Source organism: Mus musculus, chromosome 7 (assembly GCF_000001635.26).
Source record: "Mus musculus strain C57BL/6J chromosome 7, GRCm38.p6 C57BL/6J".
In the NCBI taxonomy this organism is placed as follows: domain Eukaryota; kingdom Metazoa; phylum Chordata; class Mammalia; order Rodentia; family Muridae; genus Mus; species Mus musculus.
The window spans coordinates 134,705,799-134,724,874 of record NC_000073.6 but is presented as its reverse complement, the minus strand read 5'-3'; the positions used below and the strand labels follow the sequence as shown (position 1 = coordinate 134,724,874).

The 19,076-nt window shown below is 46.4% G+C and overlaps 1 protein-coding gene across 1 annotated transcript in view; it reads right to left on the bottom strand.

Annotated features, from left to right (window-relative positions):
• Positions 1-19,076, bottom strand: part of Dock1 (dedicator of cytokinesis 1) — a 502,961-nt gene that overhangs the window by 448,773 nt on the left and 35,112 nt on the right. The window contains exon 2 of the mRNA NM_001033420.2: positions 462-545. Coding sequence (NP_001028592.1) covers positions 462-545 — 84 coding nt within the window. The remainder of the gene's footprint in view (positions 1-461; positions 546-19,076) is intronic.

Sequence of the window (19,076 nt, the reverse complement as noted above, 5' to 3'; positions counted from 1 at the left end):
CACACTGAATTCTCCAAATCTGTCTCTCACCAAGTCAGTCAGTTTCAGTCAAAATTTACACACAGCCCGGTGGTACTGACACACATCTTTAATCCCACCCAGCACTTGGGAGCCAGAAGCAGTTGGATCTCTACACACAGAAACCCTGTCTTGAAAAACAAAACAAACCAACGAAACAAACAAACAAAAAATATTTACATATATGTGCAAAATAACGAGCCAGTGAGAAGCATTTAGGGGTTAAAAATATGATGCTTAGTTTTAAGTTGGCCTTAACAAAGCCTCACTGAATTTAACAAATAGCTGCCCGAGCAACCTTTGCCTGGAAGAGCATCTATCTGTGGGGAAAGTGTCCATCCTGAGAATGTAGCACCCTAACAGAGAAGCACTTCCCCCCCCCCCCAGAAGGCCCTGAAGCGTCATCCCAAATCCCCAACAGGGAGCCATCAAGCCTCACTTACCTTCATAAGTTTCTAGGATGTGCACGGTGTCTCCAATTTGAAGGGACAGTTCATCTGCTCCCCTGGCATCGTAGTTGTAAAAGGCTGTTGGAAAAGTGACAGGAGAATGCATTAGCAGAAGCAGAAAGGATTATTTTCAACATTACAATATATTCAGTCTAGATAAACTCACATGAGCAGCCTTCAGTTCCACACACAAAAGGGAAAGGGCGCATCTTAAACATGTGCCAATTCATAACCATTCCTAATTCCAAGCAGCTCCGCTTTTTTTTTTTTTTTATTATTGTGGGGAGAGAATGTGATTTAAGTATGCAATCTTGGGCTTTGGTTATATTCATGGTATGCAACTTATCACCCCTAGATTCCAAATGTTTCCCCAACACCACAAAGAAACCCACTACCCACCCAGCAGTAGCCCCAAGCTCCTTTTTTCTGTCGCATGATAAAACACGGAGGAAAAGCAATGTATGTAGGGAAGTGTTTATTGTAGTTACACATTGCAGTCCATCATTGAAAAACGCCAGGGCAGAGGCTCAAGTTGAGAACCTTGAGGTAGCAACTGAAGTGGAGACCTTGGAAAAGCGCTGTTTATTGGCTTGCTCCCAGCCCTAAGTTCAGCTACTTTTCTTAGACAGCCAACCTGCCTAGGGATGGTACTGCCAACAGAGAGCTAGGTCCTCCCACCACCCACAGGCATGTCCTCAAGCCATTGGCATGGAGGCAACTCCTCAACTGAAGTTCCCCTTTCTGGGCGTGTGAAGGTAACGGCTTAGGCCATCTATGACAGGCATGTTTAGACCTATCTGGCCCACTGTGAGTTTAGTTGACACCAAAGTCCTTTATTGAATTGGGAAGTGACACACTTTTTCTGCAAAGAATAATGCTCAGCTTCCGAGTTCCTTCTAAAATGTCAAAGCAAGGGCATTTGCTCGGGCTCACAGCCCATCTCAAGCCTCCAAACACACACATACCTGCAAAATCCCATTTTCTCAAGTATTTCCCCCAAATTCATAAAATGTAAGTGTCCCCAACTGGCAAAGTGGGTTGTTACCAGTTATTAAGTTTATTTAGCATTTTATAGTGACTCTTTAACAGGAGATAACGGCGCAGGTAAAGGCGGCCCAGAGCAGATGCTGAGCGTCCCCAGTTCAGCACAGCCATATTCTTAAGCCTTTAGGAACCATAAATGCTTTTATATCACTGCCGTGAACAGCATCGCTTCCAGCATGCCTACTCAGTTAGAGAGCCGGAAAAGAAAAAAAAAGAAAGTCAGACATACTAAAAATGAAATAAAACGAACACATTGAGTGTAAACACATCTGGGCCTGTGTGAACATGCAAAATGTATACACATGATTTTTTTCTTAGTGTTTCCCCACAAAGAACCCTACCTATTCAGAAGCAGTGAAAAGAGGGCCGAGAATCTCATACACACATTCCAAAACCATAAATGTAACTTGGAAATGAGCCCGCAGACCCACAATCTTATCTGTGAAGGATGGCATGGCTCTATGATTGGCACGTGGCCCCAAATCACCAGACAGTCATGACCACAGCACTGTCCCCAAATCTGCACTCAAGTTAATGCTGATGACTGAATAACTCAAAATTCACAGCAAATTAAAACACTCCACAATGTAAGAATATCTGACAAAGGAATAGGGTAGATAAAACAGTGATATTCTGAAGAAATTACCATCTTAATTCCCAGAACCCAGTGCAAATGTTCCCAACATGTCCGAAGACGCCACTGCAGTTGTCACCAAGCTTAGGGTTTTCAGATGGGGACATTAATTCTGGATTACATAGTTGGCTCAAAGTAGTCACGAAGACCCCTGAGACAAGGGCACAGGATAAACAGTCCAGAATGGAGGAGACAAGGTCCAGATGGTCCTATATGCTGGGCTCACGGAGTACATGCTCCACACATGTTTCCCTGCATCCCTGGAATAAAACCTACTTGGTCAGGATGGATGATTGCTTTTATGTGTTCTTGGATTCGGTTAGCGAGAATTTTATTAAGGATTTTTGCATCGATATTCATAAGGGAAATTGGTCTGAAGTTCTCTATCTTTGTTGGATCTTTCTGTGGTTTAGGTATCAGAGTAATTGTGGCTTCATAGAATGAGTTGGGTAGAGTTCCCTCTACTTCTATTTTGTGGAATAGTTTGTGCAGAACTGGAATTAGATCTTCTTTGAAGGTTTGGTAGAACTCTGCACTAAACCCATCTGGTCCTGGGCTTTTTTTGGCTGGGAGACTATTAATGACTGCTTCTATTTCTTTAGGGGATATGGGACTGTTTAGATCGTTAACTTGATCCTGATTTAACTTTGGTACCTGGTATCTGTCTAGAAACTTGTCCATTTCGTCCAGGTTTTCCAGTTTTGTTGAGTATAGCCTTTTGTAGAAGGATCTGATGGTGTTTTGGATTTCTTCAGGATCTGTTGTTATGTCTCCCTTTTCATTTCTGATTTTGTTAATTAGGATGTTGTCCCTGTGCCCTCCAGTGATTCTAGCTAAGGGTTTATCTATCTTGTTGATTTTCTTAGAGAACCAACTCCTCGTTTGGTTAATTCTTTGAATAGTTAATTAATGTGTGGTGCTTTGGGGTTCCAAATTTGTGAGGATGTGTTTTAGTAGCAAAGAAAGACTGGCAGACAAAAGAATCTCCAGACCCCACAGTTCAAAAAAAAAAAGCCCAACTTGTGCTTATAATACCAACAATGGAGAGGTGGAAGCTATGAGATCCCTGGGGCTTGCAGGCCACCCGATTTAGCCTACTTGGTAAATTCCAGGTCACTTCAAAACCTGTCACAAAAAAACAAGGTACATAGTGGCAAAGGAATGACCAGCAAAGATGTCTTTGAGTCTCTGTATGGACATGCCCACCTACACATGAATGTGTGCACATACACATGCAAAAATGTGCAAGACGACTGTAAAGTGGCATCTTGTAATTAACATATTCACTCCTGAAGGCTGCTGGAACTGGTCTCCATTGCAGGACCCTGGATCCAGGCAAGCACGTGCCTATAGTTTCGATTCTCAAATTATATGAGATAAACAAGCACAAGGGGGCAAAGTTGTCTTTAATAAGCCCTAAAAGCATTCAGTGTAAGGCTGCTTGCTCCTTCTTATGGCCAATCTTCCAACATTGCCCTCATCGGGAAGGAGAGGTCAGGAGCACAGGGCCATCTTGCAAAAGGCAGCAATAAACATCTGGGCTTAGCCTGAGCTCACTTGACACAGCTAAGAGATGCAAGCCGGAAGATTTCCTTCATTTGTTATGGTTGACTAAGGCCTAGGAACTCCTTCCCTGGAGAACACGCTTATCCTATCTCACTCAGATCTAGGCAAATACTTCTGGGTCGTGGGCACATCCATCTTGAAGACCACTTACCTTTATTTGGTGGTGGTGGTGGTGGTGGTGATGGTGGTGTGTGTGTGTGTGTGTGTGTGTGTGTGTGTGTGTGTGTGTGGTATATGCGTATGTGCACATGTATGAGGGTGTGCTTACCCATGCAGATGCATGTAAAGGCCCAAGGTTGACTTTAGAATGTCATCCTCTATTTTTTTTGAGACAGGTCTCTCGATGAAACTAGACATTTTCTTTAATGCTAGAGTGTCTGGTCACTGAGTCCCTGGGATCCACTTGTGTCTACCCTATAGCACTGGTGTTACAAGCTTGCACTACTATGCCTACCTTTATACATGGATGCTAGGGACCCAAATTCAGGTCTTTGTGTTTGTACCACAAGCACTATACTCACTGAGCCATCTCTCAGGCCCCCGTCACCTTTTTTTTACTGGCCCAGCTATGGGTGACATCACCAAGCACCAATGCACAGGGACATAAACTTCTCTTTCCTGGAAAGTGGAGTCCAGTGTAGAAGTGTGACATGGCCTCTATGATAATGGAGGAGACAAGCCAGTCATAGAGCTCTCCCTCTGAGTGGTGAGTTTTCTTATAACTACTCATTTCTTAAGAACTGGCAACAGCCCAGACTAAGTATGGATCTTCTTCCCAAAATATGAAGTTAGCACTCTGGCCTGTCTCTCAGATAGCGAAGTTTATCAGAGATGAGGAAAGCAAAGCCATGACCTCGGCTCAGGTTCCTGATCATCTTGGAAACAGCTGTGAGTTATATCAGGAGGAATGGTGACTCAGAAGCCCAAGAGGAAGAAGGGATCTTCCAGGCACCAATGTTGTCGGTAAGACTGAGGGTGGGGGGTCCTAGAGTTGATGCTGCTGGTGATGATGACATAATATTGAGCCACCACAAGTACTGTCACTGCTGGTGATGGCAATGGTGATGATGATGATGATGCTGATGGAGTTGACTGACAGGCACTATGCACATTCCATGAACCAAGCATTGTGAGCTACAGCTTTTTGTGGTCAGACTAATTTACCTCTTTTTTTTTAAAACTGCCTAATACCGTGAGTAGAGAAATGTTTTCCATTTCTCTCTATCTGGGTTTATACCAGAAAAATCACAATACCCAGCTTTGAACATGACAAACAAACAGGTTGTACCAACACTGTGCCATCCTAAGGGCCACCCAAGTCCAAAAGACTCCACTTGTGATTTCTCATTCCTTACTAAGAAAATCTCATTAACAAAAACCAGGATTATCAAATCAACATTCATCACCACACTTACAAAGCTATGTCACTTCTTGAGGGGGGCAGAATCAGCACCTGATGACATGAAGTCCCACTGTGGGGGAGTCTACTTCACTACTCTCACATGGGAAAAATCTAGTTCAGCCCATTGACCCACTTAACAGATGGAAACAGTAACTGGGCCTGACTGGTCACTCCTTTAATCTCAGCTAGTCAGGACTCTACGGTTGGAGGATCACCAGTTCCGAGTCAGTGTGAATTCAAAGACAGCCTGAATTACTCAGTGACTCTTCTCAAATTAAAACGTGAGGAGAGGACACAGCTCAGTGGCAGAGCACTTGCCCAGCAAATGTAAGATCCTGGATTGAATCATGAGTGCTGAGAAGGAGAGAAGGAGGAAGGGAGTGAGGGACGAAAGGAGGCAACAGTAAGATCCACGTCGTTCACAAGCTTCGAGTGGCAGGAGGTGTTGAAGGCAGCCCTACCGCTCCATGTCTTCCCTCCCAGACTGTCTCCCACCCAAACTACCTGGCCAACCCTCCACAGTCTCCAAGAGAGCCACGGACTCCTTCCCTTCCCCAGCGCTGATGACACGCTGCACTCTGCCCTCACTCAGCCTTTCCTCTGAGAGTGGCTACCCAGCACAGCATCACCCAAGCCCAGTGGGATGTACATGCCACCTGACTTCGTCCACTTGCTCTTCTCTAGCACCACCACACACCATGAGCTGTTCCTGCTGCTGAGAAAAGGTTCTTCTCCATTCTTCACAGCCCCCTCTGCCTGCAAAGCCCACCCCTAAACTCCACATCCTTGTTCACATTCTAAGTGAATCCCATCTTGTTCCCTTTAATCAAAGGTTCTGCGCACACTTAGAATAAACCGCTTATTACTGAGCCTCCTACCAACTGGGTAGTCGCATGACCTTGCTGAAATGTCTTCCCCTGTACCTCCCCAAACCATGACTCCTTAGACCAGTGGGTCTCACCCTCCTTAATGCTTCAACCCTTTAATACAGTTCCTCCTGTTGTGGTGACCCCCAACAATAAAATTATTTTCATTTCTACTGTAATTTTGCTACTGTTATGAACTATAATGTAAATGTCTGTGTTTTCTGCTGGTCTTAGATGACCCCTGTGAGAAGATCACCCCACACTCCCCCAAAGGGGTGTGACCCACAGACTGAGCACCACTGTGTTAGATGAAGGAAACCTATATTAGCTTTGAAGGCACTCAGCAAAAATCCTGCCTTGAGCCAACTCATAAAGTATCCCCTCTTGGGTGGTTTGCAGTCGGAGGAAAGAAAACCTTGACAGTTCCTTCCTCTTCAGGGTGCTCTTGACTCGATCCGGAAGCTAGAGGTTTATCCAGTCAATTGCAATTCTGATTTGGGTCTAAGCATATATGCTCTACCCACCCACACTGGACCGAGAGCCTCCTCACAGCAGCTAAGGTGAGTTCTGTGTAGGTCCCACACACCCTTGCTTGAAACAGGATAGCAGGATTTTCAGGCAGCAGCTTAAAAGATAATTAAATTCTTTCTTCATGCCAATCTGTGAAGATGAGTTGCTCTGTTTGTGATCTCAGTCCCTTCATCTTGCCTTCAATGGGAAAAGTGTTCAAGGGTACCCATGATCTCGGGACTTGAGAAACCGTCATGGGAAGATGGAGGCCGGGCTCCCTCCCTCTGCGCTCCTGCAGGCCCATCTGCCACAGCCAGAAGCCTGGCCTCAAGTCAGGAGAGCAGGTGTGCTGGGAGTCTCCTCTCAGCTTTTCCCAAGCCCAGACCCTCTCCTAGCTAGCCCACTCTAAAGTAGCCTTGAGCCTAGAAAGAGCTGGGTACCCAGGAAGCAGTTAGTTAGTTAGTTAGTTAGAAGCCTGACCTCTAAGGGGTAACCTTTCCCATGCTGGGCCATTCAGAAAATACTGGATAGGAAAAAAAATCCTAGGTGAGGTGAGATGGCTCAGCAGGTAAGATAACTGCCTGCTCTTCAGAAGGTCCTGAGTTCAAATCCCAGAAAGCACATGGTGGCTCACAAACATCTGTACAGTTACAGTATACTCATATACATAAAATAAATAAATAAATCTTTAAAAAACAAAAAAAGGAAAAAAAAAATCAGGACACACTAAGACATACCCTTTGAATTGGACCTTAAAGGGCAGGGGCTGAGAGGAGAGAAAGTTAGCTCTATAGTCATTGAGGACTCTGCAAGCAACACTAGCGATGATGCCTGCCTGTGGGAATCCCTTCCATCACCACAAAGAAAGGGACACACACATCAGTTGCCAGGGGGCTGCAGGCTGCAGTTTCTAAATTGTCCCTTCAAAAGGAGACACTGCTGCATTGGTGCCCAAGTCAGGCTGGCAGAGGCTACAGAGCAAATGTCTCAGGCAGGGCTGGATCACCCATCATTTCTTACCCGGTGATTCTTCTCCTTGACTTTGGGGCCCTCAAAGACCTAACTGTGATGTCCTAGGACAAATTTCTAATGTTCCTGGCACACAACAGATCCTCTAACACCAGGGGGGAGCATGGATGGAAGATGGAAGTGTGCTACAAGAAGGAAGGAGAGTGTCAGGAAGATTCTGAGAGCCAGGCAGAAATGATAGTGTTCAAAGTGCTGCTTCTAAGATGTTTTAAAGATAAAAATAAAAACCAGGCCAGTGAGCTGCCTCAGTCGGCGAAGGCAGCTGTATGAGCTTGAAAACCTAAGTCTGACCCCCCGGAGGAGAGAGGTGACTGTACAAAATGGTCCTCTGACCGCAGAATATGTGCCCAACACACATATGCTCACGCTAATAACAAATTCTTAAAGAACAAAAAGAATGAATACAGATACATTCGACCCAGGAAGAAAAAAGAAGCTACACTCGGGGAAACTATAAGATGCTGCAGAAAGGAATGAAGAGACACGCACAAATGGAAAGGTATCCATAGTAAGACACTCATGGTCTTGGAGAGAGAGATTTCAAACTGTCAGCATGTCAGTGATATCCAAAGCAATCTAAAGCTACGGCATAGTTCCACTGAAACCCCACAAACAGAAGTATCCATCACTCAGACTCTAGAGCAGCTAAGAGGAAAGAGAAAGAGAAGAACAAAGCTGGGGCCTCCCATTTTCCTGACTTCAAAGCCACAGCAACAGTGTGGTGTAGGCATAGACACCAACAGGCAGATCAAAGGACAAGGAGAAAGCCCTGTGCCCAGGACAAGCAATTTCAACAAGGCTTCGAGACCATCTCCTAGGGAGAGGTCAGATTTCAACAGATGGTGGTGGGAACAACTGGATCCCCAAAGCTGGATTCCCCCCCCCCCCATCACAAAAATTAACAAGCTAGAAATGATTCAGGAGTCAAAACTGCAAAATTCATATGGCAAAGACATGACATTAAACCTGGAAGACTTCTTGGATACACTACCAAACACAGACAACAAAAGGCAAAATAAAAGGCTGGATGTGATCAAAGTGAAAAAGAATACATCCGAAGATATTATTCCTAGAACCCACAGAATGAGAGAAAGCATTTGCAATTCTAATAAGATGTGGTGTCTTTTGCTATTTTTCCGAGACAGGGTTTCTCTGTGTAGCCCTGGCTGTCCTGGAACTCACTCTGTAGACCAGGCTGGCCTCGAACTCTGAAATCCGCCTAGCCTCTGCCTCCCAAGTGCTGGGATTAAAGGCATGTGCCACCACTGCCCGGCAAGATGTAGTGTCTTGGCTACGGAAATAATTTGGGGCCAGTGAGATGGCTCCATGTGTACAGACGCTTGCTGCCAAACCTGAAGACCTAAATTCGATCCTCAGGATACACAAGGTAGAAGGAGAGAACCCTTCCTACAAACTGTCCTCTGAACTCTACATATACAACACAACATGTGCACATGAATGCATATACACACATGCACGCACGCACACACACACAAGCTGCGGCACACACTATGCCATGGCACATATGTGCTTCCCCCACAATTAAATACGTGTTTTTAAAACTTCCTACCAAGTCAATACCAGAGGCTGTCTTAACATGGACAAAAGACTTGAACAGAAATTCCTGCAGTGAATACAGGCCAATAGGCACAGCATCGCCACTCTCTCCTCATGCAGTCATTCATTCAAAAACCACAAGAAGCTGCTGCCTCACGGGCACAGGACTGCTGCCACTGCCCTCCTACTAAAAGCAAAGTCTCAGTGAATATGAAAAAAAATCCCAACCTTTCATGGGTGGCATTGACAAGAATACAAAGCGGTTTAGCTGTCACCAACAACTGAATGGTCATGACCTAGCAGTGTGTACATGTGACTGTAAGCAAAGGTCTAGACTCAGTGTGTATATACCAAATATGTACGCACCCAATGTGCAAATAACCAGGTGAAATACAAGCAGACTACTCGTTTGCTCGTTTATGGATGCACTCTTTACAGTCATCTAAAGACAGGTGTGACTCCAGAAACCTGTCCATCAACAGAAGATAAAACATATCTGATATATCCAGTGGACTCCCATTCTTGGCTTTATGGGAAAGAACGTTTTAGCATATTTTGCAATGTGGACGATTGCACTCAGTGAAAGGAAATGGTATCAGACATCAAGTGCTGGGAGAAGGCAAGTCTTCTTGAATGACAGTTTTACTGAGGAAGATGAGGAGAGGAGGAAGATGAGGAAGATGAGGAGAGCTCTGGGGATGGATGGTCAAAATGGCTACCCCTCAACCAGTATATGCTTAACGAGCCAAAACTGAATGCTTCTGATTGATCGAAATGGCAAACTTTATGTAATGGGTTTTTCTTTTTAGTCACAATTTAAACAAAAATAAAGATGCAGTGAGGAGGGTCCAGAGCCCTATGAGAGATGCCTTGACAGACTGGCCATGGACCACTAAGCCAGAATCGTACAGCATCCTCAGGTTCCCTATGCAAACTCCGGTGGCTTGGGCAGCCTCCCTACCCAGGTTAGGGCACCAGGTTCAAAGGGGGCACAGGAAACTGGGGAGAGGTGCCAGGCACCAGCTCACCCCAGCTACATTTCTCTGCACAGGCCTCTCACAGAATGTCCTGGATTCTCTGAGGAAGAAAACTACTTTCAAAGTCACCATGTTCCTCCTGCAGGGCTCACTATTCTTCCAGGCTCATATCTTTCTTTCTTAGGAATACAGAGGTTGTTTCCCAGCGAATAAAATCCCCTGTGGCCAGATTTCATGAACTATTTGGATATTAGAATCTAGAAACTCATCTAAATAATTTTAAAAAACAGAGCAGGGCACGGTAGGATAAAGGCACTGTCATTTGTTATTCAATAGTTCTTTCTGCCTTTTAAATGGAAACAGGTGGACAGGCGGTGGAGATAAGGGTATGAGAAAGAACTAGGAAAGCGTCTTTGCTCCAATTCTAATTGAACTGACAGGCACAATTCAAAGACATTTTAATATCTTTCTTCAGAATAAAATATCACTGTCTGTCTTATCTCTGACTATCTTATTACTATCTGGTCCAAAAGGCCACAGTGCCAAAACGCACAGGTTCACAGAAAGCACGGTGGGCACTGGGGAATGGCAGCTTTATTGCTTTTCCAAGGTAGGAAAAGTAAAATCCTAGATGTCATGAAGTCAGTCCTAGAATAGAACGTTCCCATCCTCACATCAAGGGACTTGTGCAAGCTCACACACAAAGAAGAAAGGACTCTGAAGGGTGGGGAACTGGCTCAGCTGAGAACCTGACCCCATGTTTAAAAAATAAAAAAAGCTAAACTTGCCAATAGTCCCAGCACTAGGGAGTCGAAGTCAGGAGGTTCCCTGCAGCTTAATGGCAGTCAGTGTGGTCTACAGGGTGAGCTTCAGGCCACTGAGCGATCCTATCATTAAAAAAAAAAAAGGGGGGGGGGAGAGAGGTAGAGAGCATCCACATACATGCCCCATGGGCACATTTGAGTGTGCTCGGGCACACGCAAACGCACGCACACACGCGCACACACACAGACATCTAGGCTGAGGGTTGGAGGGGAGAACTTGGCTGAGGGCAAACAAATGCATCTACTCTTTTTTTTTTTTTTTTCCATTTTTTATTAGGTATTTAGCTCATTTAAATTTCCAATGCTATACCAAAAGTCCCCCATACCCACCCACCCCCACTCCCCTACCCACCCACTCCCCCTTTTTGGCCCTGGCGTTCCCCTGTACTGGGGCATATAAAGTTTGCGTGTCCAATGGGCCTCTCTTTCCAGTGATGGCCGACTAGGCCATCTTTTGATACATATGCAGCTAGAGTCAAGAGCTCTGGGGTACTGGTTAGTTCATAATGTTGTTCCACCTATAGGGTTGCAGATCCCTTTAGCTCCTTGGGTTCTTTCTCTAGCTCCTCCATTGGGAGCCCTGTGATCCATCCATTAGCTGACTGTGAGCATCCACTTCTGTGTTTGCTAGGCCCCGGCATAGTCTCACAAGAGACAGCTACATCTGGGTCCTTTCGATAAAATCTTGCTAGTGTATGCAATGGTGTCAGCGTTTGGATGCTGATTATGGGGTGAATCCCTGGATATGGCAGTCTCTACATGGTCCATCCTTAATGGCTAAGATCAAAAATTCAGGTGACAGCAGATGCTGGCATGGATGTGGAGAAAGAGGAACACTCCTCCATTGTTGGTGGGATTGCAGGCTTGTACAGCCACTCTGGAAATCAGTCTGGCGGTTCCTCAGAAAATTGGACATAGTACTACCGGAGGATCCAGCTATACCTCTCCTGGGCATATATCCAGAAGATGCCCCAACTGGTAAGAAGGACACATGCTCCACTATGTTCATAGCAGCCTTATTTATAATAGCCAGAAGCTGGAAAGAACCCAGATGCCCCTCAACAGAGGAATGGATACAGAAAATGTGGTACATCTACACAATGGAGTACTACTCAGCTATTAAAAAGAATGAATTTATGAAATTCCTAGCCAAATGGATGGACCTGGAGGGCATCATCCTGAGTGAGGTAACACATTCACAAAGGAACTCACACAATATGTACTCACTGATAAGTGGATATTAGCCCCAAACCTAGGATTCCCAAGATATAAGATACAATTTGCTAAACACATGAAACTCAAGAAGAATGAAGACTGAAGTGTGGACACTATGCCCCTCCTTAGAATTGGGAACAAAACACCCATGGAAGGAGTTACAGAGACAAAGTTTGGAGCTGAGATGAAAGGATGCATCTACTCTTACACTAAATTTTGTTCAGTGGCAAAGAGATGGAAAGACTAGATAGGGAGGAGCTCTAATCTCGGGTTTTTTGAGACAGGGTTTCTCTGTGTAGCCCTGGCTGTCCTGGAACTCACTCTGTAGACCAGGCTGGCCTCGAACTCAGAAATCTGCCTGCCTCTGCCTCCCGGGTGCTGGGATTAAAGGTGTGCGCCACCACTGCCCGGATGAATCTAATCTCTTCAATCACCTTCTTCAAGACAGAACATGAGGAGAACAGAGGCTTCTGAACTGTCTGGGTGCTTGCTCCTCGGGCCTGAGCACTGCAAACCAGCAGCCGCTGAGGACAAGACCCATGAATGCCAACACTAGAGTCCCCAGGGAAGAGTTCTAGTGGAGAACAGGGCAGCCAGGACCTCCATCCTACTCATTTGGCTCTAAACCTGGTCCTGCCAACCTGGTCCTCTATAAAAGTAACCGTCTTGTAATAACAGAGACCTGGGATCTCCTGGGCAGAGGCAAGCTGGTCTCTACCATGGGAACAGACAAGCTCAACTCAGAACCATTTGTATGCTAATACTTGGTGATGATGTCACTTGGCCATATATACTGATTTATCCTCCTGAGCATCTGGAAAACTTCAAATGACTTGTCCTGTAGAGCACTAGGCCACTTTCTCCTCTCTTCATAAAGTCTAAAATTAATGACAACCAATAAGGGGAAAAGCAAAGAAACTTCCAAAATGCTAATTGGATTGTCTTTCTTTTAAGTATGTGTGTGCATAAAAGACATGTGAGTGCAGATTCATATAGTGGCCAGAAGAGGGCATTAGCCTCCCTGGTGCCGGAGTTACAGACACTTGTTGAGTAGCCTGATAGGGGTTCTGAATCTTCTGGAAGAGCAGCAAGCATATAACCACTGAGCCATCTCTACCCACTCACTTTCTAACTGGCTTTCTTAATGACAGGCTATGCACATAGATCAAATTTTACATGTGCAGAAGTTTACCAGCAAAGCCAGCAATCAGACAGGGGAAGAGTCTATGCTACTTCGTGAAGAGATGAGTCTCTAGATCAGAACACAAAGGCACCCATGAACCACCCCCCTCAAGCCTGTGTCCAGGGCTCCTTCTGCCTGGCCTGGCCTGTCACCTCAGTGTAGAAACCTTCACACATGCTGTCAGTAGTGTCCCTAAATACTCTGACAAGTCAGTACCAAATGCTGCCTATGTGCCTCTGTGTTCACTGCCTGTCATTAGCCAAAACCAATAAGCATAAACGAGAGTATACAGAAGGTGTCATCCAGTGCTGCACTCCACAATACTACCGAGACTCTACTGTTCACATGACTCCCTCCTCTACCACCCTGTGCCCTCCCCTCACAACTATACTTCACAGTACCCAACACACAGGGTTTCACAAAGCTGTACTGATACACCAACCAAGGACTTCAGGGTGACATAAATATGGCCACAATCCTAACCCCACCGTGATAGTCACATACATGGAAGCACAAGTCTATCTTCACGTCTGACCTACTTACCTGACCTTTTGTGATACTCGCATGTTCATTTCGTTACATAAACTACGTCACCGTGAGTTTACCTATTTCCCTACTGAAGGGCATCTAAGGTACTCGCTGTGGAGCTTTTCCGACTAAGACTATAATTCCATCTTTAACCTTTCGGAGAACTTGCTTTCAACCAATAGGAATTCAGCCTTGACCAGGGGAGTGAGCTTCTGGGAGAAGCTGCACACTGTAAAAGCATCTAGGAGCAACACTAAGCCCCCCAAAGCCCGAGGTTGCCCCCACCCATCCTGCAAACCAGAGAACAGCAATGGTGGCAGACAGTCTCTGGACAGAACTCTCTCATTCCCAGAGATGAATTTTGACTCTCTAGAGTTTGTTGAAATTCCTCCTGTGTAGTGTTGCATTCCTAAGCTTTGATAAAAAATAAAATTGAAGATTAAAAAACAATCAAGCCCTCTTTGAGATAAACAATAAAGTGGGGCACACAGGGGTGTTAATGAAGGAGCTGCACAGAGGCTGCAGAGCTCAGAGCAGTTCCCAGTCATTCCTCTTTCAGTAAGATGACTTGTCAACACGCCAAGTCCTCTGCCGCCTCCTTCCACCATGGGCAGGCTCCCTTCACACTATGGTCCCACTGTGCACCCAATGAGCAAGACAGGAGGCACATGCGTCCTCCACCTGAGAAACAAAGGGCCCCTCCACATCACCTCCATGAAGCAAATCCTCCCTCCTGCTACCTCCCTGTAAGGTTCCACTTCAAGGCAAGCAGGCCCCTCGCTCTAGCTGAGACCAGCACTGGGACTGGAAAGACCAACAGGAGCTCAACCGCAAGCCCCACCTCTGCTCCTTTGGTGCAGTTTCTCACTCTGTGAAACGGAGTGACAAGAGCCACCATAGCACCCGTGGGTGAGGATGAGATGTTGCCTAGGAGGTCGACCAGTCAGTGCCACTCCAAGCCTGTACTTGCTGAACAATACTGTCAGCTTAAGGAGGGAACAGGGGTGCCGGGAACGGGGCTCAGTATGCAAACATGAAGATCTGAGTCTGGATTCCCAGCACTTACAGAAAAGCCAGGCTTTGTAGAACACATCTGTAAACCTGAAACTGGGTGATGGAGACTGGCTCAGGGTTCAGTGAGAGACCCTGTCTCAAAACCCAAGATAGAAAGTGATCCAGGAAGATGTCAAATGCAACCTCGGCACTCTATCGGTATACATATGGGCACATATACCCACCCACACAGCATGAGAGAGAGAGAGAGAGAGAGAGAGAGAGAGAGAGAATGAATGAATTAGGAACTGTCTCCCCATAGCACAAAGGCAGGTGAATGTGACACTCCAGACGTCTGTATCCTCCATCCTCCTCCTGGTCCCTGCCCTACCCCAGGACCTCTCTTCCCTGTCACTATGGCCCAGATGAGGGTGTGCATGTCTAAGTAGGACTTATAGGACTATAAGAGGCAGCGCCTCCATGCATAAAGATCACTCTTAGAATCTAGAGGTCAGAACCAGAACAAGCCTCACTCTTCAGGGTTAATCCCAGGATTTCCTAAACTTTGGCTCAGGCAAGGGCGGCACTGCAGGGGGCGGGGGTGCAAGGCTGGGATATATTTGCATACTCGGATGCTAATGGCCCAGCAGCCCACACACTGCCCTCTTGTTCCCAGGCAGAATCAACACTGGGCACTGGCAGCTGGGGCTTGTCCCAGATGCTCTGCTGAGGAGAAGGGGGACAGCCTGCACTTCAGAGGGACCCATGCCAGCTTAGCCTGAGGGAGAAAGCCCAGGGCCTGGTGTGGTTGGACAAGGCACCTGTCTTTTCTGTCTGTTGTATATAAGGAATGAGGCCTAGGAGGAACACCTGCCTCCAGCACTGTGGAGAGAGGAGCCAGTGCCCAACCCTTGCCCCCAGAGGACACAAGACAAATCTTGCCTTAGCTAAACGCTTGATAAATTTGTCTTTCCTGGAGAGTACCCAAAAACACAGAGAAGACAGTGTGCAATAATTGGGAGTAGTGTTTGTGGTGGGCTGCCTGGACACAGAGGGCAAAGAAACACTCACAAACATTATGTAACAGGGACATTAAAGATGAACACAGAGAACTGAGCAACTGAGACCTGGGGAGAGTCCTATCGTGCCTACAGTGCTCTGCCCAGACAGACACTGGGACTGGTGCATGGTGACAAATGGCTGTAACCTCAGTGCTGAGGAGACAAAACCAGAGAGATCAGAGGTTCAAGACCAGCCTGAAAAAGTAAGCAAGACCCTGCCTACAAAGAGTGGCCTGCCAGGGACATCCCTTAGATGGCATTTTACAAAACACCCTGCCAGCCCATGATGGTGCTTATTTCTGGGACTGGCTACGTAGTAGAGCCCATCGCAAAATACCAGTGCAGTCTCTTATTTGACGATTGCTGTAAATTGAAAACAGGATGACTATAATTAAAAAGTTATAATACAAACATCTGAAGAAGCCAGAACCCTTTACAGATAGATTGCATACTGCAAAGAGGCTGCTGGGGAAGCCACCTGGACAGCTCTTCCAAAAATTAAGCATAGAATTACCATGGAACTGAGAATGGCAGCCTGCACCTGTCATCCTGGCACTCAAAAGGCTGAGGCAGGAGAATTGCTAGCATAGTCTATACAAGTACCAGACCACCCTGGGTAACCTACTGTGCAGCTTCCAAAGCCCAAAAAAAAAAGAATTGCCAAATGATTTCACTGACGTGGGCTTAACACTATGAACGGGCCGACCACCCACCAACTTGAAAGATCAAGAAAAGAAAGGTCTGTCAAAAAGGGAAAGCCTACATATATGGTACTACAGAGAGAAGTTCAAGATGTGACTACAAGGCCTTAAATTAAGTGTGGGAACTTTTGGATTCAGCTGTGATGTTCCACTAGATGGTCCACTAGAGGGAATCCAAAATTACTTAGCAGATAGGCAAGCCTGTGAAAAATTATTTAGATTCAGTTAACTTAAGCAAGAAAACCCACCCACTGTGGGAGATCCTGGACGTAATAAAAAAAAGAGAACACAAAATTAAGCAACAGTATCTATCTCCCTCTCCCTCTCCCTCTCCCTCCCTCTCTCCTTTCTGACTATAGACACAACCAGCCTCACACCCCTGCCACCAGGTATTCCCCACCATGATGGACTGTATTCCCTCACACTATAAGCCAAAATAAACGTTGCCTTAAGATGCTCTTGTTGACTATGTTGTTCCAGCATCAAGACAAGTAACAAACATGGAGGGCCCACAAGCAGGCACAGACCTCAGGCCCAAGGTACAGGCCCTGATTCCCCAGAAGGCCTCTATTTCCAGGACTCTGCAGCTGGCAAGGGCAGAGCTGTTGTGAGCCCTACAAGCAATGTTATATTTTAATAGTCGTTTCAATTGACTATAAAAATACAGCCTCACATAATAAAATTGCTTTTGCACTGTGGTAGAAATACTTAGCAAGAGATGAGAAATACTTAGCGAGAGGCTATAAAACCCTATTTGCTTGCTTATGGAGTAGCTGCTGAATAAGACGAAAGCTGGAGCAGATAAGCCAGGGCAGGCAGGCGAGAGCAAGACAGCAAAACGCACCGCAGCATGTCTGCCATGATGCTCAGCAGACAGGAGCGCTCAGGATTGTTTTCAATGATCTGAACAGAAAAGTGAGCATCTCTCCACTCCTGTTCCATCTGTAACTTTTAAAGCTCCATCAGACTGGACACAAGAAAACACATCCCCTTGCAGTTCCCTGTGGCTTCACACGGCCCTTCTTCACGGAGCTCTGAGTGGTACCAGGGCTGAGCACCGACAGCCACCATGGCACTAACGTTACTGGCAAGCTCTCCTCCACAAGATGTGTTGCAGAGAATTTCCCAGCCACAAAGGAGGACAACGGCACACTAATGAATGATAGAGGCCCAGGAGGCACTTGGAACAACAGACAAGGAAGTCTATCTGCACCACCATGTCCATGATCTACCAACACTAGCAGCACCACCAACATTGCCACTGTCACCAGCAATCATGTGACATCAGCACCAGCACCAGAACCCACTGTCATTACCAATCACACCGTGTCATCATGGTTCCCCAGTCATGTCAAATCAGCATCATGACCACAACACCACCAACCACAATGCATCCACACCATCACCCACCTCACTGCCACTGCACTGCCATGACCATTGCCCCCGCATCAGTAACGTCACACAGGCAGCATCAGCACCACTGCCCCATCAATCCGCACATCAGCACCTCCGCCACCACCACGTTATCAACATCAGTATCATAACCACCACTAGCCACCACCACCATCATCAACGCTATCACAACATCTACAAAATCATCATAGCCACCACTGACAACATCACCACCATCAAGCCACCAGTATAACCACCACTGCTACAACCATTGTCAATACCATCACGGCACCTACGTAACCATGAAAGCCATTATCATCAACACCACATCACCCACATCAGCAACAGTGTGCCCTCACCACTGTCAACATCAGTGTCACCATCATCTCCACTACTGTCACCACACCACCACCAATAGCATCTGTATAAGCAACACTACCGCCACAATATGACTACCAACCACCATCACTGTCACCATGGCAATAAGCATAAGCTTCACTCCGACCAAGTAGGACCAGACACTCCGCAAACTACTCCTTGTGTTTGTTGCTCATAGAGTCCAGCCAAGCAATGTGCTCTTATGTCTGAACAAGGACTCTGAGGTCAAGAACAGGAGGGAGGTATGCAGTCTCCTAGCCTGGAGACCCTACTCATCCTGCTCTGGGAACACCTCCCTGCACATAGCAAACAAAAAGTACTACCCCTCGGCCTCACAGCTCAGGCTTCTGCAGCTCCCTCTGCTTCAGCGGGGCCACCACACTGCACTGTATACACGAGACAGGATGAAATGACAATCCCAGACACAGAGGGCAGCCAGAGGGCAGGGCACTGTACCATATTCCCTCTAAGGAAAATTCACCTTCCAGTAAACAGAGTTCAACACAACACTCAGGAATCCTCACTAGGTCTCAGATCCACACAGCAGGGCATTCATAGATCCACACTATGCAAGGCAACTCCCAAAGGAGCTCAGAGCCTTGGCAGGGAAGGAGGTAAGACCAAGACTAACCAGGAACTGGGTCTCAACTACCGAATGGACCCAACCAGAGCAAACCATGGTAAAAGCCATGGAACAGCTGCACTGGTGTCCTCTGGAGGCACGCTGAGCTTAATTGACCCAAGTTTAC